This window comes from Podarcis cretensis, assembly GCF_951804945.1.
Source record: "Podarcis cretensis genome assembly, chromosome: 10".
Classification (NCBI taxonomy): Eukaryota; Metazoa; Chordata; class Lepidosauria; order Squamata; family Lacertidae; genus Podarcis; species Podarcis cretensis.
In genome coordinates, this window is record NC_137179.1 from 19,234,532 (window position 1) to 19,258,421 (window position 23,890).

At 44.3% G+C, this 23,890-nt stretch overlaps 1 protein-coding gene across 1 annotated transcript in view; it reads right to left on the bottom strand.

Moving 5' to 3' along the window:
• The window catches only part of WNK1 (WNK lysine deficient protein kinase 1), a 109,103-nt gene that overhangs the window by 2,884 nt on the left and 82,329 nt on the right, over positions 1–23,890 (bottom strand). The window contains 11 exon segments of the mRNA XM_079992080.1: positions 84–265; positions 3,082–3,123; positions 6,578–6,670; positions 7,538–7,717; positions 9,745–9,947; positions 11,739–12,382; positions 13,261–13,334; positions 15,062–15,131; positions 16,604–16,687; positions 19,276–19,359; positions 21,587–22,989. Of these exon segments, the coding sequence (XP_079848206.1) occupies positions 84–265; positions 3,082–3,123; positions 6,578–6,670; positions 7,538–7,717; positions 9,745–9,947; positions 11,739–12,382; positions 13,261–13,334; positions 15,062–15,131; positions 16,604–16,687; positions 19,276–19,359; positions 21,587–22,989 (3,059 nt within the window).

A 23,890-nucleotide genomic window follows, 5' to 3' on the forward strand; every position in this document is an offset into this window, starting at 1 on the left:
AAATGTGTCAGATTCTTCCATGAATGACTTGTAAGTCGGCTGAGTGCCTACGACCAGACACAAAGCCCCAAGCAAGTACTTACCTCATAATTGCCATGCCCCTTGCCTCCTTTCTTGCCAGAGAGGCTCATGGCATCGCGAGCCCAGTTGTCTACTAGCTTGTGCAGGTCATCCGTAAAGGTCCCTTTTCGACTAGAGGCAGGAGGCTGAGACTGAGGTGCCTGGCTGTTCACTGTACCCGCAACAGTGTTTGTACTGCTGGTCCCTAGAAGAGCAAAGCAATGGCTGTCATTTAAACCTGACTGCATGATAGCTCCTGAAGGCCATCAAAACTATAGCTACAATGGAAAAATAGGAGAAAGCAAGAGTTTAAAAAGCCATGCACATGAATTCTACAATTCAGTACCAGGACATAATGAAGAGGAAGGGATTTAGGGCTCAGCTAGCAGTTTCACTCCTATTAGGTTAATCATGTAATTGTGTGTTATTTTCCAGATCAGTGGGTGGTCTGCAACGTTGCCATTTTCCACTGGGGAATGAACTAGCTTTTGGTATCAATGACAGGTCCATGATTAATGGGTTCCTCTACATTGTCAACAAGCACCTATTATATCAAGTTAATGCTACTGCCAACTCTGCCCACTCACTCAGCACGGACAGCTGCTCTGCTCTGCAGATGGAAACTAAGAAGCCCCAGGGACTCGTTACTGGAACGAGACATTGTACTACTGGCAGGTACTTCCATCTGCGTGAATGTACCTGAACCTGCTGGCTTACTGTCCAAGCACAACAGTGCCAAAAGGAAGCAGCAAGGAATCACCTTGTGCTTCCAACTCAGATGGCAGCTTCCAGGAGAACCTGCACATTTGGGTTTCACGCCATACAGAACTTTATACAGCTCTGCAAAGAGAAATGCAAGGAACTGTTTCTATTTAGAATATGGCACCTGGTAGGATCAAATTCTAAGAATGAAGGAAAATCCAAAGCATCCAAGTTTCTGCTGTGATGGCCATTCTATAGCAAATCTGTAGTGGAATGGTGTGAAAAAGTTGTTTTTACTTGTCCAAAATGGTTATTCAGGAAGCAGCAACCTAAATGCAAGAGTTTAAGAGTGTTGAGAACCCCACATGTGCTATGAAACAAGCACCATGACCACTGAGATAGGACACTGTCTCCAGTGTATAGAAGCCAATGAGCCCATTGCATTGCTCAAGACTGTACACAAGAAGTGCATCTGGGAAAGCCTGAAGTACAATTCAAGTCCACTGAAAAGGCCTTCCTATTTCAACACAAGGAAGGAGTGAAGGTACAACTTGATGCAAAACAGCTTCTGAAACACCAATTAGACCAGTAGAAGGGAGCACATTAATTCCACCCGACTTGCTCCTGGGACTGTCAAAATAATGGAGTCAAAGCTTTAAAAGAAGTCAAACAGGGAACCAAGAGTTCCCACTGCACAAGACTCAAATCTAAAAACTGATAATCCATTCCCACTGCTCAAGAACTTGCTGTCAGAAGCAAAGTCATAGGTACTGGCAACTTAACTGGACCCTTGATTCTTTGGGATAAAACTGGCCTCCCTGAATCCAAGCCAGATTAGACAAGAATTCAAAACATTATAATTGGTTAGAGCAACTGAGCAAGGTGCCACTGCATTGTGAAATACAAACAAGCGGGTAAAACTAGCCAAGGTGGTGAAAGACGCAGCAGTCCCCCCCAAAAAAACTACTAAATAAGATGGGAGTGGTGCTCATCCACATGCAGGGAAGAGGAAGGAGGAAGAATCCTCTGCCCAGGTGAGAGGAAGGAATGCGGAGTTAATAGTAATAAGATTGTAACTGTGTTACATGCAAAGGAAACTATACTTGTGATGCAACAAGATTCAGCCATGTAGTGTGAGAGAAACGAACACAAACACACATCTAAGTAAAAAAAAATGAGCAACCTGAAGAATAGTAGAGGGAACAGGCAACACAGATTTTTAGAAAGTGGTGGTGGTGGTAAGAATCTTGATACATGGTACCAATAAAATATCAGTGCATTCTCCTGACTACAATTTCATGCAGGGACCAGCACATATCCATCAGCCCCTTCCTGATGGCCAGAAAACACAGCTCTTGTTGGTAAGTGTAGTGCCCAGACTCTGCCCTGCTTGCATCTCTAAGTAATTGGGGGTGGGGAGAGAGTTTCAACCCAGAAGTGATAGATGGGGTCTGTTAATGTTTGGCTTTTTACTTTACAAGCTATTGAAAATGCACCAGATTGTCTCAGGAACCCTCTAAAACAAAAATATAAGAGGGAATGCCATATTAAATGTGAGCTGTATTGAAAATACTCTTGTGTCTGGTTTATTATGAAGCCAGTTCTCGAGACACTTCATCTACTGAACCAGCCATCAAGAAGCGTCTGACGAGCACTTGGGTCAGTGACCATGGGAAAAAAACCTCCCTCCAATCTTGCTCAGTCACAGCAAACGTTACAGAAACTTATTTCAGCTTTTCATACAACTGAACAAATGCAGAGGCTTAACTGGCCCTGTGAGTCACATCACTGCACATGCCGCTGCCCCTTCCCCACCTTAACACTGCCAATTTGCTTCACTCCCATTTACTGACGCTTCATCGATGATGACACTTTCTCCTGTTGCAGGTACTCTCTAAGGACATCTGGGTCCTTGCCCTTCCTCTTAGTAAGATATGGAAGCTCCTTTTGAAATTGGATCAGTGCTTAGGGCAAACCCCTTCCGCTATGATCACTGCACACAAAGCCCATGAACGAGGGAGATTTTGCCTTCTGACCCAAAAATTACTTGTGCTAATGTACACTTTGGCATCATTCCTCATCAGCAAGGAGGACACAGGTGACTGATAGTCAAAACATGCCATTCCAGCAAGGAACTGCCGTCGTGAGGTGGCCAGGCCTGTTGCAGTGTTAGTGCAGAAACAAGTTAGAAAGGGACACAAGAGACAGATGCTGTGCTCAAGCCAGATTCAGGGAGGTTAAGCTTCAGAGATCAGAGGAAAACCTAAACACAGCAGCTTGGCAATCAGAGGTCAGAAGTAACCAAAATGCAATAATTACTACAGAGCTGGTTGCAAGGGCAGACTTTTTTCACCATCTTCCCTGAAGCACAAAGAGAAAGCATTTTGTTAGGGAGAAACAGTGAGAAACATTTAGTGTCAAGCAAACAGCACAAATAGCCTGGTTATAAAGAGGGGAGAATACAACAGGGCCCTGTCCTTTGGTGACACTGCTTTTGATTCTTTCAGGACTTTTCTAGCAAGACACACAGTGGCAACTGGAGGAGCTGCATCAATATTCACATTTAGTTTATGCACCTGTATCTCTCACATGTATAGATTGTGGCCTAATCATTTCATCCAATATTAAGTAGGTTTTGGTGAGTTAGACTGAGTGAGTCTCAGACAACAGTTCAGGTACTCTTACTGACTGGAGGAAACTAAGCTTCAGTCCAGTTCAAACTGAAAGTCAAACAAATCCTGAACTGAACACTGGACTAAATCTTTAATTTATGCCCAGCTGATCAGATTTCTCCTTCTGACTGAAAAAGGAATGGCATAAAAACTTCTCGCAGTTTTGAGAGTACATTATAATGGCTCAATTCTGACATTCTCTGATTCCCTATTTCCTGGAACATCAGTGCCACCAGAGGTAGGGACATACCTGTTGAATCTCTTCTACTTCTTGTCCAGCTATCAAGAAACCCACCCGTTATTTGTGCCCAGTCTTCTAGCTTCTAACAGAAACCTTTTCCCACCATCCCAGAATCTGTGATAGGATGTCAGGTCAAAATCCAGTAAAACAAGAAACCTGTAAACAAACTGAGCATCAAGCCAAGCCGTGCTTCCACAAGTGCTGCCTTGTTTTACAGGACAGCTGCAATAAACTGAGGGATGCAGCAGAGGGTACTGCACATATGCCATTACTTCCAGAGACCAAAGTAGCATTTTCTGTCTCCCCATCATGGATCTTAGTTCACAAAGGTACCTCCTGTTCAAGAGCCACATTAAAACTAGAGCAAGTGTGCAGCAAGATTAGCCGTATCTTTGCTATTTATTAATTATCCACCACAATAATAAAGGATGACTATTCCTTGATCTCTTACTAATCTTTTATTGCAATTCAATATTTTCTGGGAGAAGCTAGTTCTTAGTCCTGGCTTTATCACTATTTGTTGCAGATCCTTTCAGTTCTGCCTTATACTGTCCACATTAAAATTTCCAGTTAAGAAGCCTGAGATGGGGAGAAAAGCTGCATGTTGTTCTGCAAGAGTTTTTATGATGGGTGCTGGCCAGCCACCCTATAGATCCATATGGATTGAAAGGCAGGATATAAATACTTTAAATAAGAATAAATATGCATGACTTAAAGAGTACTCCAGTTGCCCGTAGCAACTAAAAACCAAGTACGATGAGGCTAAAGCAGTGCTGCAAGTTCAAATCCTAAAAAGGTAGTTTCTTTTAACTTCTCTGAAGTCAAATATTATCATCTTATGATTTTCATTGTAGCTGTCCTTGTGCAAGGCTGTCTTGGAATCTGCTGCTCGGCTCATTAGGTACAGGCACAGAAAAATCCCTGGCGTGGCTGAGCTGCTGCTCAGTGTACATGGACAGATGCTCTTCAAAAATAGGATCCCAAGATCCTGCTGGTTTTTTTAAGTCTGGGAAGAAGAATACAATTTGCACACCCAGGAAAATAGTATTCTATCTGCAGCATAAGCACACAATTCAATAGACACATGTTGTTGGCATCTGTCTGTCTTGAGAGACAATGGAGTGTGCCTCCAGGGGTGAAGTCAAACTGCTGGAGAATCACAGCACAACCGACCCATCCATTTCCACCTATTTCCATGGCCCTGTCTAGTTCAGTAGAGGTTGGAGACAGACCCAATTAAATCTATGTAGAACAGCTATTTTTAGAGTTCAATTCCTTTGGCTATAATTTTAATCCTTTTATTAGGTCTATATTATTTGTTAAGTGCCTTATAGTCCTTTAAAGGTAAAGGTAAAGGTACCCCTGCCCGTACGGGCAGTCTTGACAGACTCTGGGGTTGTGCGCCCATCTCACTTAAGAGGCCAGGGGCCAGCGCTGTCCGGAGACACTTCCGGGTCACGTGGCCAGCGTGACATCGCTGCTCTGGCCAGAGCCAGAGCCAGAGCCGCACACGGAAACGCCGTTTACCTTCCCGCTGGTAAGCGGTCCCTATTTATCTACTTGCACCCTGAGGTGCTTTCGAACTGCTAGGTTGGCAGGCGCTGGGACCGAGCAGCGGGAGCGCACCCCGCCGCAGGGATTCGAACCGCCGACCTTTCGATCGGCAAGCCCTAGGCGCTGAGGCTTTAACCCACAGCGCCACCTGCGTCCCCCATATATAGTCCCCCATATAGTCCTTTAAACGCCATTAATTTCAGAAGTTTAATACACAGCTCCAGCAAAGCAGATGTTTTTATACTCTGCAAGGACAGTGTGCCAAGCAACACATGAGATGCTGCACAAGAAATATTTACGCTGGAAGCATCTTAATCCCAATTATTAAGGGATTACATTTCCCTTCCAAAGCACAGGAAGAGGGAAGGAATACCCTTTCTCAAACATTGGCCCTTCCCATTCAAGAATACATCCCCACAAGTCACTTTTCTATCTAAAACTGATGAAGCATGAAGTAGGTTTTGCATGTCTAAACCTGAATAAGGCACCCATATGCTAAGCTGATCATATCGCTATGCAACTCATGAGCTAATACAAATAATCCCTTCCCAGGTTCCTATTTTAGTCAAGAGACAGGGACCTTAAACATTTTCCTCTGCTAAGAACTGAGCTGGTGGGGTGAAGTGGCAAAAAAAGCTAGCAATTCCCTCCAACAGGAGTAACAACAAGGTACAATGCCCATAGCTCCAAAAGTAGATACTAGTCACACTGCTTCCTGGACTGTTGTCTTGATTTCAAGTCCTTTGGTGGAAAAGCAGGAGACATCTGCCATGGATGCTTTAGCTAAGATTCCTGCACTGCAAGGGGTTGAGCTAGATGACCCTTGGGAACCTTTCCAACTCTACAATTCTGAAATGTTCCATCATGAGCACCAATTCAACAATAGACACAGCCCTCAACCCTGAATTGCTGCTATGCATGTTGAAGCAGTGTGACAGTCACTGCCGCATACACATTCAGCCCAAACAAATAAACAGCTGGCTGTGCCTCTTCAGAGTTATGCAAACTGGCCCAGGTCTGCACAGAACCCCAGCTGAACCACTAGGAAAGGTTCCATCATGGCCTTCCCTGCAGTTACTACAGGGAAGACTATAAACTGAGGAAAGGAGTTTGCTACCCAAAGCATCATTAAAACTTGAAAAACGTAGGCCACTATCATCGTAGCCTTTTGGCTGAGCAGCACAATAATTTTTTTAAGACAGCTTTCTGGAGGATATACTTAAGAGCAACTCAGCCAAGCCCTGGGGTTGGAGAGACACAAGAAGGCAGATGTGAATGGACAGCATGTGACAACAGATCCAAGTAGCAGAAAACAAAAAGACGAGGAAGGAGTAAAGGTGTTACACACAAAGAGCCAAGCAGGGCGTACTCAGAAATCGGGTCCTCCTGCCACCAGGCTTGAATGTCACCCGCTCAGATGCACAGTTAAACTTCACACACCCTGTGATAAAACAAAAATAAAAGAGGGGAAGAACAAGGAGAAGAGAAGAGAGACAGAACACAACTACAAGATGTTAGAAAACCCTTTAAGCTGGTGGTGAAATGCACTAGCAAGACACGAGAGAAAAGAACCTCACCGGTAGAGGAGCATTTGCAAGACACAAGGAGCCAGGACTCTTCTGTCCCCCACCCCCACTCTCAAAATCATGTTTGTTTCCTCAACTGGAACAGAGCTATCCTCCAATAGTTAATCCAGCAGGAACAGGGTTGCATGCCACAAGTGATATAAAACAGCCAATGCACACACTGACATAATACATTGCACAACTTGAAAGACACATGAGGTACAGGTTAGTAGGGCTCATATGGTTAAAAAGGAATGAGCAGAAGCTCCCTTCTCATTAGGAAGGTGACTTAGAAGAAGCAGTAGCATATTCTATTCTTTTATTGATATACCCACCTCCTTGTCCTGAAGCAACATACTGCCACTCCACCCACACCATTAATGTGTGTGTCAGAAATGAGTATGTTATGCATGCAAACTGCAAATTCAAATATGGTCTCTCAGGGACCATGATAAACTTCTAACTTGTGCAAGTAAAGTTGACAAGCTCCCAATTTATCCAGGGAGACATTTTGCACTATCTGCCTCAAGCTTTTCCCCTCCATCATCTCTCCTTGATGTGGAAGGTGCAAAAACATACAGGGCAACCTTCACTGTCATATCCTTAATTTTACTTGCCGAAGTGTCCCAGGCCTCACAGCTTCATCCTATGAAGGAGATAATCTGAAATGTAGCAGGATATTTAATCCCCCACCTCAGCCCCCAGTCACGTTTCTCTCCATGCTGCTAATCTACAACATTTACCTTGGCCTGGCGCAGAAATGGCACCATCACTAGTAAAGGCAGAGTAGAGGTTCTCACTAGAAGGAGATGGTTTCAGAGGCTGTAACAGATGGTTCTGTCCTGTTTCTTGGACAGTGCCAGGAGGGTGGAGGGTCTGCTGTTGGGGCAAGACCGAAGGTGCACTCTGAGCAGACAGATTGCCTAGGGAGAGAGGGAAGCAAATCAGGACACTGGCAACATGATGGGTACTTAAGTTTTCCCATCCCAAATGCACAGTGTTCATATTTCACTTCTTAAGGATGACCTCTGCTGGCACATAAAAGGAAACTCTAGATCAAGGGTAGGGAGTTGGATCCAGCTGGGGGGCCTAGTTGTGGGTTACCCCAACTCCAGTGGCCCACTTTAACTGGTGGGTGCCTGCTTTCTGCAGAGACCAGCTGTGCTACCAGGAAACATGGTAGCAAATACAATCCAGTGGGCTTGAAGTTGCCACTCATCAGTTGACAGGCAGCAACTTCAAACCTGCTTTTTGCAGGGATAAGCTGCACTACACTACAACAGAGACAATTCCTGCAGAAAAAAGGGCTTTAAACTACCATATATCAGCCAATAGAACTTCCCATGCATGACAGCAAATCTCCCTTGCCAATGCACAACTGGGAATGCAGTTTATGGCTCTACCTGCCCCTCACCTGACATCACATCTGATTATGTTGTGTGTGGGGTAGGTCAGCATGGCATGGAGGGAAATGGCCTTGTAGGCCAAACAGGGAGCTATGCAAGGCCTGATTAGGCCTGTGGGCCAGAGGTTCCCTACCCCTGCTTTAGTTATTAAACTAGGCTGAAACCAGCAACAGCTAAGGGGAGAAATGAATACAGGCCAAAAAATGAAATGCTTTCACAGGACTGTTACACTGCTGCTTGTGGCTAACAATCGAAATAATACTCTGTCAACAAGGGTAATACACACAAATTAAGACTCAGCATCCACCTGTTTCTACTGGGTATGGTAACAGAGGACTAATTAGTTATATTTACATTCCATATCTTAAAATTAAAATCTACAAGGCAGTAAACAATGAACACCTTAACTGCATGTCTTCACTGCACATACCCCACAGAAATATGCTGCAGGAAGCCTTGCTTTGCCCAATACAATCCCTCAGCACTTCTTGAGTTTTTATCTAAAGTCTAAAACGCACAGTGAAAAGGCTATGGAATACAACTTTGGTGCTTACATTTTGCGTAACACTTGAGTGGTGTTGTGGATAAAGACAGCTGAACGTGAGCTGAGGAGACCTGGGTTTCTGGGGGTGGGGAACCTCTCACCTGCAGGCATATCTTGGTCCAACAGGGCCCCCAATTTGTCCAGGCAGGCTATTTCTTCAAAATCACACCCACCTGCCAATCAGCTGTTGCCACACTGATGGGCAGGGAGACACCAGATAATGGTAGGGGGCATGGGCTTGCCTTCTGTGTTAGCTGCACAAACCAGTTCTCCACAGGGAACTGCAGAAGAATTTAACTTTCTGCTCATCCGCTGATGGAGAGGGGAGTTAAATCCTGCTGAGATCCCTGCAGAGAGCAGAATTGGAAGTCCCCACTCATCCGCTGAGGAGTGGAGACTTCAGTCCTGCTGCATGCTGCTTCAAAGCACAGTGCAGGGCTGTTGGAAAGCCCTTTTACAAAGAGCCTCAAGCTGCTACTTAAAGCTCCAGTTTTCCCAGGTTTAAAGAGCAGCACTGGGCTGTTTGCAAAACACTTTCCAACAGCCCTGCAGTGTCCTTTGAAGGGCTTCAAAGTGCAATGTCACACGGCATCATAGTGACGTCAGGTGATTGAGAGGTAGGCACCCCGTACACCTGTCAAATTTGGCTCACCAGGCGTGGGGAAATAAGGATTTGGCTGGCCAAGCACAAAAATATCCCCACCCCTGGTTCAAGTTGCCAGTGAGACATACAGCTCACTATGAAACAGAAAGCCAACCACCTGCTTTCAGCTTAATCTACATTACAAAAGGAAGAGAGAGGCAACGATTATGTGCACTACTCTGAGCTCCTTGAAGGAAGTGGGATAAAGATCAGTGGCAGTTGGAAGGAGAATTTGCAGCAGGAGAGTTCATGGTAGCCAGTCGAGCCCATATTAAGCAGCCCATATTAAACAAAAAGTCACAAGACACTACACAAAGCCAACTTACCCAACCCATGGCCATTTCTAAAGTGTCTTACCCAAAATTTGAGGGCTCTTGTTACCCTGGGAGCTGCTGCGGCTGGATCTGCTGCCTTTTCCTTTAGTGGGTCTTCTTCGCCTGCCTGACAGAGGAGCAGCAGGAGGGATGATTACTGCTGGAGGTACCTTGCCCAGTTTCGTGTAAAGCAGTTCAATCTCCATCTTTTGGCGACTTTGAAGCTCTTGGATCTCTTTAAGGTGCCTAAATGAACAGGAAAGGAAAGATGTGTCACTTTTCATACCACTAAATCATCCCAATAATGGATGGACAAGAAGTGAACCCAAATTAGAAGCTATTTATCTAGGCATTATCCTATACAACTATGGCTGCACACAGTATGACAGTGGATTACCACCCTCTCAGAGGAGTGCTCCAAACAGCATGCAACAGTGTAGGGCAGTTCAGGGCAGGCTAGTGAAGGGGGAGAAGCAAATAGTTTCAGGAGGAAAAGGGGAGAGAAAAAAATCCACCCCAGCATTCTCCTGTTGTACTAAGGATTTTATAGCTATATAAAGAGGGCGGGGACGAGAGGAAAGTGGGAAAAGTGGACATTTACTGTAAAGCACATGGACCATCGGTAGTTAAATTCTCTTCCCCTGCCCTTCATTTTCTCCCACTGCCAACTGCCTACTCCTAGAGTTCACTGATACTAGATGAGCCTGGTTCCTTTGGATCGGAAATGGGGGACCTTGGACCACCATGTGTTTCAAGAACGTTAAGGTTTGGCCTATATATCAATATATGGACAGATGGTTGATACTTTACTTAATTGTGTTGATTTATTTTCTTGTGCTTCATTATGTTTTAATCACTGCAACCTCCCCTGAGTCTGTTTTTTTAAAAGAAATAAAAAGATAATAAACTAAGCTCATTAGCCCAAGTCAGCATGGCTAGTTGACAGGGATGATAGGAACTGGAGTACAAGAACATCTGGAAGGTCACAAGATCCCCACCCCTGGCTTAGATCCATTTTTCTCTCTTGGCTCAACTGCCCAAAGTATCCTGGAAGCCCAGAGGTTCTTTCCAAGCAGTTTTGGAACTGTTTCTCTAATTCTTTAATGAACGCTGAGGTCTGGTGCCTCCCCCCAATGCACCGTCACCCGGGATTCATCACTCCGGTCTCCCGTCACGCTGATGTGGTCCATATCCAGGGACATGAGCATACGACAAGCAGAGTTCAAAACAGAAGCTCAGCCTTGAGGAGTAACATCTAAGCCTAATTTATTGCAAATTAAACCAAACATAACAGAACAAAGAAAACTCTCTTTCTGTCTTCCTCGGAGAGAGAGTTGCAAAAGCAAAAGCTATACAGAGCGGAAACAGCATATCTCAATTTCCTCTCACGAGACTCTAACAATCAGTGCTGGAATGTAAACAGACATGTGACATGTAACACACACATCTGCAGAACAGGAGGAATGAAATTCTCAACACTGAATCACCTGAATTTGCAATTAGCTAAAGTGAGAAAGCCAGAAGCATAGGAGCTCTCTGTACTTTAGTCCACTCATAAAACACCAAAGAGCTAGACATCTAGTCTGCTCATGCATTTTTAGCACCTAAGACTGAACAGTGTCCCAGACATCTCCAGTTCAAATCTTGCCTCTGCTGTGAACTCTCAGAGAAGCCCCTATTTTCTCATCCCCAGCTGCCTATCTAGTCTGCTCATGCATTTTTAGCACCTAAGACTGAACAGTGTCCCAGACATCTCCAGTTCAAATCTTGCCTCTGCTGTGAACTCTCAGAGAAGCCCCTATTTTCTCATCCCCAGCTGCCTATCCATTAATAAGGAGATGTTAATTGCAAGGAGGCACTCATTCCACTAGAAAAACAGGGGACGAATGTTGTAGACCTCACTATACAAATTCCCTGCAAGTGTTGACTGCAAATAACTGTTTTTAGTCCCACTACATGGGATAAAGCTTTCAATCAAGTATTGCTTCTACTCATTATGTCCTCTTAAAAAAGTTGGGGGGGGGGGAGAGGACTTACTTCTCTCGCAATTGGCGCAGCTCACACTTCAAGTCTTCATCTTCTATGTCCGACTCATTATCACTGCTCATGTACGAAGAGTTGAATGAGTTGCTAAGGCTCTGAACTGGAAGACTGATCTTTGACCCAGGTGGATGGAGAGAGTCTGGACTCCTTGAGCCATCATCTTGCTCCTTAGCTGCACCACTTAGGAAGGCAGCTTCCAGCTCAGACGATGGCCCATTCAGGTGCAGAGAATGCCTTCTCGCGATAAGCCCTGCTTTAGGAGTTTTGATGGGAGAAGAAACGTGCTCAGAGTTTACAGCCAGAGGGACTATTGCAGGGGCCTCTCTCTCCACACAGGTCACCTCATCTTGAGTTTTAGACACAGAAAACCGGCCCACTTGGTCTGTTGCTGTCGTCGTCACCTGGAAACGCCCAACCTTGGTTGGCTGCAAATTGGCGGTGGAAGTGTGTGAAAAAACTCCATCCACCACATCTGCAGAGGTAACAGCAATGGCTTCGGCTATTCCACTGGAGGTTGGCTTCACCAGAGTACTCTCAGGACTGCTGCTGCTAGACAAAGATGAGGAATCTGAGCTGCTTGTGTCGAAGTGCCTGGGCTTACTTCCACTCTCTTTCTGCTCATCCACAGCTACTGACACCTAGAGACAATAGAGACATACAGTATTATAGCCAGAGCACCTTTACAGAGTGGCACTTTACAAAGTACAGTGGTGCCCCGCAAGACGAATGCCTCGCAAGACGAAAAGCCCGCTAGACGAAAGGGTTTTCCGTTTTGGAGGCGCTTCGCAAAACGAATTTCCCTATGGGCTTGCTTCGCAAGACGAAATGTCTTGCGAGTTTTTCCGACTCCCCCCCCCTTTTTCTAAGCCGCTAAGCCGCTTATCTGCTTATCCGCTAAGCTGATAAGCCACTAAAAGCCGCTAAAAGCTGCTTCGCAAGATGAAAAAACCGCTAGACGAAGAGAATCGCGAAACGGATTCTTTTCATCTTGCGAGGCACCACTGTATAAGAGGATAGGTTCCTGCCTTGAGCAGCTTAGTCTGAAATTTGACACAGGGGATGCAGAACAAAAAGGAAAAGAAAGTGGAAGCAGGGTTAAACAGAAAAATATGTGGATCTGCTTCACATGTATAGGATTAGTTACAGTTACAGTAAGGCACAGGAACTAAGGGTTGTTTGTGCCAAGGCTTCACATAAAAAGTCAGAACAATTTTAAACATTTCTCCCTCCAAAAGGAGCCAACCACTGCATTAGATCATTTTCTGATAAAAACTTGTGCTGACACCAAATACCATAGTCACAAGATGAAAGCAGAAAATGGATAATGAGACAAGATGGGCATCTTTTGAAGAATGCTAGTAATGCTTAAAGAGCAAGAGTGTTGTTGATGCTGATGGGCCAGAGCAGCCATAACAGTTGTACAATATTGTCCCAGTCTCAGCTCCCTGTCTATAAAATAAGAACCATAAAAGTCATACAGTAGCTAGGGTAGACACAACAAAATGCTGTAAAATACCTGAAAACGACCCATCTTAAGAACTGCAACTCCTGAGGTGGTAGTTGTGGAACAGCTTCCTGCATCCTGAGACTCTGAAATGGGGAAAAGTGGGAAGAGGATTTGCAATTCAATTTTTTGCCCCCTGTGTTTGTGAACAAAATTCTCTGAGAAAAGTCAATCAGAAATGTGTTCCTCTAATTAGATCAAAGGAAGCTGTTACAAAACTGCTTTAACAGTTTCAGTTAAGTCATCTTACTTTTTTCTAGTTAACCAGGGATAGGTGGGGGCTTTGTTTTGGGAACACGCAGTATTCACCTTCTACAAAAAGGCATGTGGTACCTCATTTGAACATTTCCTTAACAAAAACTGATTCTTTTCATATTGGCTTTGACAACACATGACAGGATTCTACTCGCAGAAATTTTGCTTGTCTACCCAAGAGAAACCTAAAGGAATTACTAATATATTAACTCATTAGGCCCTATTGGAAGAGAAGAGCAAGCAATTCTTACAAGAGAAAATAACTTTAGTGTAAAACTAAAGTTGCAATGGGAAAACAATGACCTATTTCCTAAGGCTGTGCATGCCCCCCCCCAAAAAAAAACCTGGGCTAATGTGGGAAACACCAGGCCCAGATCTAGCCCCAAATCAACTGGGGGAGTGGAGAGGAAAGGAGCAAACTCTGCATCTCCTCCTACCTCATCCCAGGGCAGGATTTAATTCTGCTGGGAGCTGCTCCACCAGACCTTTTCCCACAGGGAGCACACTGGCAGAGCAGGGCCCGAAAGTTAGCGGGACTGAAACCTCCTGTTCATGAGTGGGGAAAGAGAGACAGTGCTCACTTCCCTCACCATCTGAGAGGTGCTGCAAAAGCAGAGGCTGGCAAGGAAGATGCAGTGTGTTCCACTTGAAAGGCCTCAAGGGACAGCTGGGTGGTAGCAAGGAATGGCGCAGTTGGGAGAAGCCTGAACTCCCAAGACCCAGCAGCATCCATGGGATGTGCTTGGTGCTTGCTTAAAGCGTAAGATAGGCAGGAAGGGAACTTGTTGAGGCTGATGATGGGAGCAATGAGTAGTGTGGATGGAGGCGGCAGAAGCCAGACCCGCTGTAGGCACTTTCCTTATAGGTTCTTGTATGGCAACACAAATCCCTGTTCAGTTTCAGCAGAAGGAGCTGCTGGTGTGCTGGAGGAAATCAGGTAAGATTACAACAGCAAGAGAGACTTGCAAAATGAATACTGTTTTAGATGCTTACCAGAGAATTCAATCCTTCAGGGGTTTTTGCTGGAGTTTGCTGGAGAAACAGACTCCCTGCCTCTCCTGCATCCCAACCAATGCCCCACTCCCTAAAAGCCCCAGATTGTTCCAGGCAGCCCAACCTGGCTCAGTCTGGCGCTGCCTCTACCCAACTTGGGATTCCCCTCCTCCCTAACTGGCCCAATTCAGTTCAGGCTTCAGCCAAATCTGGTGCACAGCCTGAATATTTACAATGCCTGAGTGACCACAGTACAATCAAATCATTGTTAAAGAGCAAAAGGGAACGTGCTACCCATAAAAGCTACTGGGAAAAGAATGAACCCTACAGATCCTTTTAGTCACTGCTTAAGAGCAATCGTACTTTCACCCCGGGTCAAACTATCCACATAATCACTTGGGTGTTTTTTAATTATTATTCATTTGTTTTGAGGTAGAGTTCCAAAAGCCAATATTTTTGAGATTATAATCCTTTTGCACAGGATTCATGAACAAACCTCTAGTATAACAAACAGCAGACACCAAGTGTTTTTGTTCAGACATTGTTCATTCCAAAAGGTTCTTACCAGTATTTGTAGGCTGTTCTGGTGCAGATGCCATTCCAGTAACCGTTGTAGAAGCCACTGATGGCAGAGGCTATGAAAAACACAAACAAACAAAATAAAGTTCACCAGAATATTCTAATTTCCTTTTTTTAAAAAAATAATTCAGGGCACTAATTTGCCCATAGTTATTCACGGGATCACATCAATTCTCTTAAGCTTCAGATACCAAAGCAAAGCACTGACGAGTATCCACTGTAGCAAGCCAAGGCCTCTCCTTAAGCAGCCTTCCCAAATCCAGTATCAGCATATGCAAGGCCATCCTGTTTCAAATGATTCTGCACACACCACAGCATCTTAAAGTTGGGGAGGGGAAACCCTGAAAAAACAAGCTTTGCTGTTGCTAATAACAGTCGTACCTTGGTTCTCAAATGCCTTGGTACTCGTACATTTTGGCTCCCAAACACCGAAAACCCAGAAGTGTTCTGGTTTTTGAATGCTTTTTGGAAGCTGAACATCCAACGCAGCTGCCACTCGAGTGCAGGAAGCTCCTGCAGTCAACCGGAAGCCACGCCTTGTTTTTTGAATGGTTTCAGGAGTCAAACGGACTCCCTGAATGGATTAAGTTTGAGAACCAAGGTTCCACTGTACAGGCCTTATATTTCATATAACACAATTTGTCTTCCATACAACTCCATTGCCTGTTTTCATAGTTGGAGAAAATGCTAGTTCTCACTGAGATGGTAAAGTTGTGTCTGGGCTGCAGGTGGAGGTTCACATGACTGAATACTATTCCACACACAAAAAACTTCAACACAGAAAACTTTTTAGAAGGGAAAAAATGTGTCTTATAGTGCGAAAAATATGGTATATATAAAGAGTAGAGAATGGTGTATGTAATTATGAGGAGCATAGCATGATGTAGGGCCTGCACATACACGGAGGAATACATAGACCTCTACATGTATAAATGGAGTCTAAAATAAGGTATGTGGTGCCTATTTTATACTGAAGGGGTAGTAAACATGATTGATTTGAGTAAAATCTGGAGGGCAACTCTCACCAGACCCAGCTAGCATGGCCAACAGCCGGGGTTGATGCAAGTTGTAGCCAACAATATCTGGAGGGTAGCGCATTGACCACTCCTGCTTTTCCATTTAAAAAAAGAACACAAGAATCAGGTTCAATCACAATTAAAATACTACAAAACAAACAGTATGGAAACAGGCAATAAACCAATGACACCTTTGTTCTAAGCCAATAATCTATTTTGTCCCTGGTGCCTCCACTCATCATAGCTGCAAGAGACGACTGCCTCTCCCAATCTCTAAGCAAAGAATCCTGCTTCCCTCGTTAGCCACATAAATACTTGTACTCCAGAGCTTGTGGTGGGCCAAATGAAACCAACTGCTTCCTGCTCACCCCTCCAGCCCCTGGAAATGAATCTTGCAAGTTGTAAGCCCTTAGTAAACATGTCTCTTCTGCCCTGGGCTTCCATCACACAGAAGCAGTGCAGACGCAGATGGGCATGTTGAACTTTTTGGTCACTAGTTCAGCAAAACTTACACCGGCAGGAGCTGATGTTGGAACATTTTCTGGACTCAAGGCTCTTCTCAGCTGGGCATCCAAGTCCTCCAGAGGTTGCTGGGACTGCAGGAAGTAGGAACAGTTAGCTGTTGCCCCTTTAAACCTTGCTATACATGTAACATCTAAACTATTTTGAATTCCACAACAGAATTCTGAAGTGACATCAGAAATTCAATGATTAAGCAGAAGACCACAATATGATCATCTTTTAATCATAGAACATTCACGAATGTGACTTTACTTCACCATAATGTCATTTACGACAACATACAATGCAGCAGTCAAGCTTCTCGGAAGCTAATGTTTTTAAAGAAACCTAGTGAAGAGTCCAGAACTTGTGTGTTTGTGTATTCCACAGCCCTCAGTCACTTAAGACACAGACACAAAGCCTCCTTCAGAATAATCCTGTGTGGGCACCTTGGAAACTATTTTATTGGGATAAATGTTTGTAGCCAACAGCCTACTTGAGGTGTATAAAGTGAACTGAGAATGGACTGCTGCTTACATGATATATACCCAGAGTTGAGGTGCACTAAACTTTCAGAGAACAGTTATTTCCAGTTTTCAACAGCTATATGGCAGGAAATAAGAGGAGAGATAAATGGGCACATTGTATGGTATTCAATTATGCTTTACTCAGTGTAGAACACTGAAATTAATGGACCTAAATTAGTCAAGTTCATTAATTTCAATTGGTCTACTCTGAGTATAGCTTAGTTGAATTTCACCCTTAATACAAGCATCCTTGAGCCAGTCAGGTGACTGTTGAGATGTCAGAGTCGCATAATACTCTGGGCTACATTTTTCTACCCATCCAACATTTAACGCACTGTCATTTACAAAGTTTCCAAAAGAATCACTCCTTACTGCTCAGTAGATGTCTGTTGAAAGCAAACAAGCTACATGATGTTATTATATGACCAATGCAAAAGTCAACTACAATCAAATCCGTTCAATCCATGTCTTGGCACCTCAATAAAAACCTCCATATAAACCAGTCCTTAGCCTTCATAGGCAAACACAGTTGTTTTATCTACCCCATAATCTAGGAATCAAAGGAACCAGCTCATGTGCATTCATTAAATTTCATCCTTTACACTTCATCCATCTGTTTCAGACCTTGGAGAACATCTCCATGGATTCATTTTGTTTCCCCAAAGTACTAAAATATAAGAATCTGGCTCTAATTATACATGACTGTATTGATGACTCCATACCTCAATCAACTTATGACGGAAGTAGAATATCTGCTATTAGGCATGCAATGCCACATAATATCAGACTAATATTTTTGAGATGTTTCTTTCCATCATGTTTGTAGGACAAAGCCTAGAAATTGTTCTCCAGATAGGTATGAAACCCATTACAGGCCATTGTGGAAACGAGATATTACACTTACCCAAAGTGTGCCTCATCTTACGTTTCCTACAACAACTTAAGCATGGTTAAAGGTAAAGAGACCCCTGACCATTAGGTCCAGTCGTAACCGACTCTGGGGTTGGGGTGCTCATATCACTTTAATTGGCCAAGGGAGCCAGCGTACAGCTTCCGGGTCATGTGGCCAGCAAGACTAAGCTGCTTCTGGCGAACCAGAGCAGCGCACGGAAACGCCGTTTACCTTCCCGCCAGAGCAGTACCTATTTATCTACTTGCACTTTGACGTGCTTTCGAACTGCTAGGTTGGCAGGAGCAGGGACCAAGCAACGGGACATCATCCCATCACGGGGATTCGAACCGCTGACCTTCTGATCAGCAAGTCCTAGGCTCTGTGGTTTAACCCACAGCGCCACCCGTAAGCATGGTTAGCATTGTGTTATAAAGGAATAGTATGAAAACAGAAAGAGAGGCCTAAGTAAAAGTATAAAAATATACCTTTAATTGCTATAATTTATTCAGGAGTTTGTTTACATATCCAGCCATGAAAATATCATAGCAGCATTGACTGATGAGGTGACTAAGGTTAGTTTAGAACAGGCATCCTCAAACTCGGCCCTCCAGCTGTTTTGGGTCTACAATGCTGACCCCAAGAAAGTACAATTAGCATTAAACTAGTGCTCATGAAGTTCAGCAGCTTTTATTTCTTTGTGGGGCTTGGACATTGGGGCACAGCATTCTTCAAAGGAAAAAAGGAGCATCAAATGAAGAAACCATTTCAATTTTTATAAAAGAAAGGTTAAAGGTAAAGGTAAAGGTACCGCTGCCCGTACGGGCCAGTCTTGCCAGACTCTAGGGTTGTGCGCTCATCTCACTCTATAGGCCGGGAGCCAGCGCTGTCCGCAGACACTTCCGGGTCACGTGGCCAGCGTGACAAGCTGCATCTGGCGAGCCAGCGCAGCACACGGAACGCCGTTTACCTTCCCGCTGGTAAGCGGTCCCTATTTATCTACTTGCACCCGGGGGTGCTTTCGAACTGCTAGGTTGGCAGGCGCTGGGACCGAACGACGGGAGCGCACCCCGCCGCGGGGATTCGAACCGCCAACCATGCGATCGGCAAGTCCTAGGCGCTGAGGTTTTACCCACAGCGCCACCCGCGTCCCTAAAAAAGAAAGGTTACTCAGTGTAAAAAAAAGTATAGAAAGAAATAACATGCAATAGGGTTTAATTTAAACATGCTCTTTGAAAAGGGAAAAAAAGAGAAGCAGATATAGCACCTGAGTTAGTGTAGGTCCTGGAAAGGGTGGCAGCGGCTCACTGGCTGGAGTGCCAGCTGGAAGTTCAGAACCTACCAGTGGCCCCTATGAATAGATGGTAAAATTCAAGTTCAGTCACAGAAGAAAAAGATTGTAACATCATATAGAAAAAAGAAAATTCGCTGTAGAAGCTTTAATACTGAAGGAGTACCATTAACAAAATAGAAACAAATTTTGAGACAATGTGCTTTGACTCAACCACCACAAATGCTAAAACATGGTCCAGCACTTGGATGCTTTGCCACCTTTTTCTGACTTCCCATTTCCATAGTGTTGCCCCTTCTCTGCTCACTCCCTAGCAACTGCTTATCTCTCACTAACCCTGGTACAGATTTCCTACCCTCCTACCTGTTACTGGATTGATAGTGGGATCTGGGTTATTTGACTGTAAACATAAAGTGCAGCGAAAGCTATTAGAGGGAACACAATCAACCCCCGTATTTAAGGGCAGTTTGAACAAGGCAATACACAGCCAAGTTTTCACAGAATCATAGAGCCATTAAAATGAATGAACGTTACTAAGGGAGCAACTAATTTCAACAGGTCTACTCTGAATAAAACTTAGCTGACTACCACCCAGACCAGGTAAAGGCTCTCAAAGGTCGATGCCAGAGTTGCCTTTATACTCATTTCATACATGGACCTTTTTTCTACCCATGTTACTTTCCTATATGAAAACTACTCTACACAGAAGCTTGTAAACTCATGTGGCAGTTTTATTTTGTTTTGTAACACGTAATACTGTACCTAGTTTTCCAGCCGACTAATTGCGGTCCCTGCATAAAATAGTGTCATATGTGATATAGCCCCAAGTGGAGGAAAATACTTTTAGCAGTCTTCTCCAAACAATTCTTAAGATAACACTGTTATCTCAGATACTGATTCATGAGACATAGTTAGGCACAGCAAACATTACAGAAATCCACAGTGCCTAGTATTACAATCTTATGGCACTTATGCTTAGAAACCTATTACCATTCTACAACAAAGCATCTGTTGTAGCCATTTTGATAGAAACTACTGAATGTGTATTATTGTTTACACACCATGCTATACTGAGAGGAAAAAACCTCTCTTCCCATGCAAGTAGTTTGCAGTATGGCATGTCTCAAGCCATCCTTTGATGCACAAGTACATTCAGAAGGTCTGGCTAGCTAAAGTAAGTATTTGTGGATTACGGTTACTGTAATTATTTGCAAGGCTGATCAACCAAAAGTGTAAAAAGGAGCTAACAAATGGATGGATGGTGCATGTTTGGGTTTAGTTGAATTCATAAAAACTAGCAGTCTACTGGGTGTTTTATTAAAAGAAGGTTGAACATGCAAAATGCAAGGAAAAACTCAGCTAAGTTACAAAAAGGTTGTTAGATAAGAGGCAGTAGAATGAAGCACATCAGTCTCATAGCAAAGTTAGACAGAACATTCCAGCGACTTCCGTATGTAATAATAGAAATGAAAGTTTAAAAGGTAAGGTGCGGGATCTCTGAACACTCTCTCAACTCCCTCTTAAAAACACATAGCTGTACAAATTTCAGCCTGGAATAATCACTGTGTACAGTACTTTTTGGCAACATGAATGAACTGAAAGTTAGTGCTATTTACTTTTGACACTGGACAGTTTTAGGAAACAATTGACTACACAATCTGATACAAATTTCTGTGAACACCACAAATCTTTTCCAACTGTAGTTTCCCCTGTAGAATTTATATCGATGGCACAGCCCATGTTTATCATAGAACTACAGTTAATATGTCAAGTGTGCCATCAGACTACAAAACCTACTACATACTTTGGCACTTAACATCTTCTCTATTTACTGAATGTACATGTCACAAAACAGAACTCATATGCCCACCCAAAAACAGCTAACAATGTGTGGACATGCATGCTCCACATGCATGTTTCTTGTTACATCTTAATAAATTGACGCTCAGCTGCAAACTGCAACGACTGTCTTAATGTTGGTCAGATGTTTGCCTTGCATTTGAAGAAGTTGCCATGGCTATTGGCCACCCAGAATGTGAATTGAAATGAAAACAGCCCATGGTGCTAGTGATACATTATTTCTTCCTTGTTTTGTACACAATGAGGTCATGGCAAGCACCAATACTTAAGAGGTATGCAAACAAATGGGGGAAAGAACAGCTGAATTAAAGCACTAAATGCACAGAACTGACCGTGGAAGGAATAGCTAAATGTTCCAGGTCAGTCTTAGAAGGCTCCTAGCTTAGGATATTTTAAAACGCATTCATAAGACCACTGGATTCCTTACCGGTGCCCTGCTAAGAGGTGGCTTTGAAGGAGGTGTCCCTGATTTGGCTGTTGCTGAGGCCGTACTGCATGTTGTAGTAGTAACACAAGTGACTGGAGTGCCTGCTTGCCCAGGTGTGGCTACTGGAGTCGCAATAGGTAAGCCTGTTGGACCAAGAATCAAACTGGCTGGTGGTATACTGGTACTTGCAACAGGTGCCGCAGGTTTTGTGGGCGCAACAGCAGTGGTTGGCAAGCCAGGCATAACTGTAGTCTCCACCACCAGTGATGTCTCCAGGGATACCGATGGGTGAGCTGCTCCAACACCGCCATGCTCACTGAAAAGGGACCGGAGTTTTTCTTCCAAAGTCTTTATGTCATCTATGCCGGGTGCTTTGGGTTGACTGTCAACATCCCCTTCCAGGCAGTGAGTATGAGGTTGATTGGCTAATGGAGCTGGTTGAGGCTGACTATGTATTAAAGTCTGCTGGACTGCAGGGACATTCGTTACTGGTTGTGCCAATGGCAGAATGCCAGGTAATACTGGGGTAGAGACAGCACCTGCTGCCGCACCTAAGCTAGATGAGGTAACTGTGGGTGGGATGGGTAGCGGTTGCGAGATGGAGCTAGATATGCTTGATGCTACTGCAGAAGATATAGGTACAGAAACAGGTGCGGGCAGTCCACCTCCGCTGACTTGCTGTGGTTTTTCCGGTGACTGTTCGGTTTTCGACCTTGGCTGCAGCACACTAACTACCACCATTTCAGCTAGGCTGGGTACAGAGCCGCTGGTGTTCAACTGAGAAGACTGCGAAACCACGCTCTGTGCCGAAGACACAGGGACCGAAGTTTGAGAAACGGCCGGGGCAGCACTGCCAGCACCAACCTGTTGAGATGTTGCAGTTGGTGCCACAACTCCCGATATTGTAATGCTAGGCCTTGTCGTTCCGGCTTGTGGCAATGTTAAAGAAGCAGGGGTGCTAACACTAGGAACAATTTCCCCAACAGCAGAAGCCGCCTGGGATGCAGTTGTGGACAAAGAAGAAGGTGCACTGACGCTGGAAGGCACTCCGCTAATTGACTGTGACTGCAACCCTGGTGGTGGAGAGCTGGAGCCTGGAAATTCTTCACCCAATGGAAGCCCTGCTGTCACTTTTTCTGTTGACTGAGTTGCTGGTAAAGAAACACCGGTGGTGGAAGGAACTGAGGCAGAAGGAGCAGGCACCGATGTTGGTGGCAGTCCCCCATTCATGCTTGAACTTAGACATGGAAAAGGTGGCACAGCCTGGTTAAAAACTGGGGGAGCTGTGCTTGGTCCTTCCGTCGTTTGAGCGTGCTTGAGCTCGGAGAAAGCTTGTTGCAGACTGAGTGAAGATGCAGAGTGAGAGAGATTCATTCCAGGGCCATGAGATGGAGAAGCAGCAACTGCAAGGAAGAGAGGCAAAGTCAGTTTCTCTGCAGAAACTTACTGGGTGGTAGTTAACGAAGTTTTACTCAGAGTAGGCCCACTGAAATCAATGGGCCTAACTTCGATTTCTGAAAGATATCAAAGGCCATAAGTACTTTCTATAGCAAAAGATTTTTGCACTGACTGCGTCTTCATTTTCTACCTAAAGGAAACTTGGGGGAAGGAGGAACACTGTGGCACAATTACCGTATTTTTCGCTCTATAAGACACACCAGACCACAAGACGCACTTAGATTTTGGAGGAGGAAAACAAGAAAAAAATATTTTGAATCTCAGAAGCCAGAACAGCAAGAGGGATCGCTGCGCAGTGAAAGCAGCAATCCCTCGCTGTTCTGGCTTCTGGGATAGCTGCGCAGCCTGCATTCACTCCATAAGACGCACACACATTTCCCCTTACTTTTTAGGAGGGAAAAAGTGAGTCTTATAGAGCAAAAAATACGGTAGTTATTTTTCTGATTCCCCTGCTCCCACAGGTTTCAGCAACGGTGAACTACCACAAATTCAAGTCACTGAGGCTTATAAAGTACTCTAAACAAGCATATATATGCAAGATAGCTTATGGATGCAAGAGGCAGCTAAATACCCCTTTATGACTAGGAATCCTAATTTTCTATTTCTAACAGTATAACTTTCACAATACTGCACACTCAAATAGATGGCAACAGTTTATGCCATGCTAATAAAGAAAGAAGGTAGGTTTACTTTCATTTTACCTATATATTTTTACCACAAAGATGGGGAAACTGCAGCCCTTCAGGTGCAGCTGATCTACAACTCCCATCATCCTTGGCTCTGTTAGCTGGGGCTGATGGGAGTTGGTGTCTAACAACATCTGGAAGGCCAATGGTTCCCCATCTT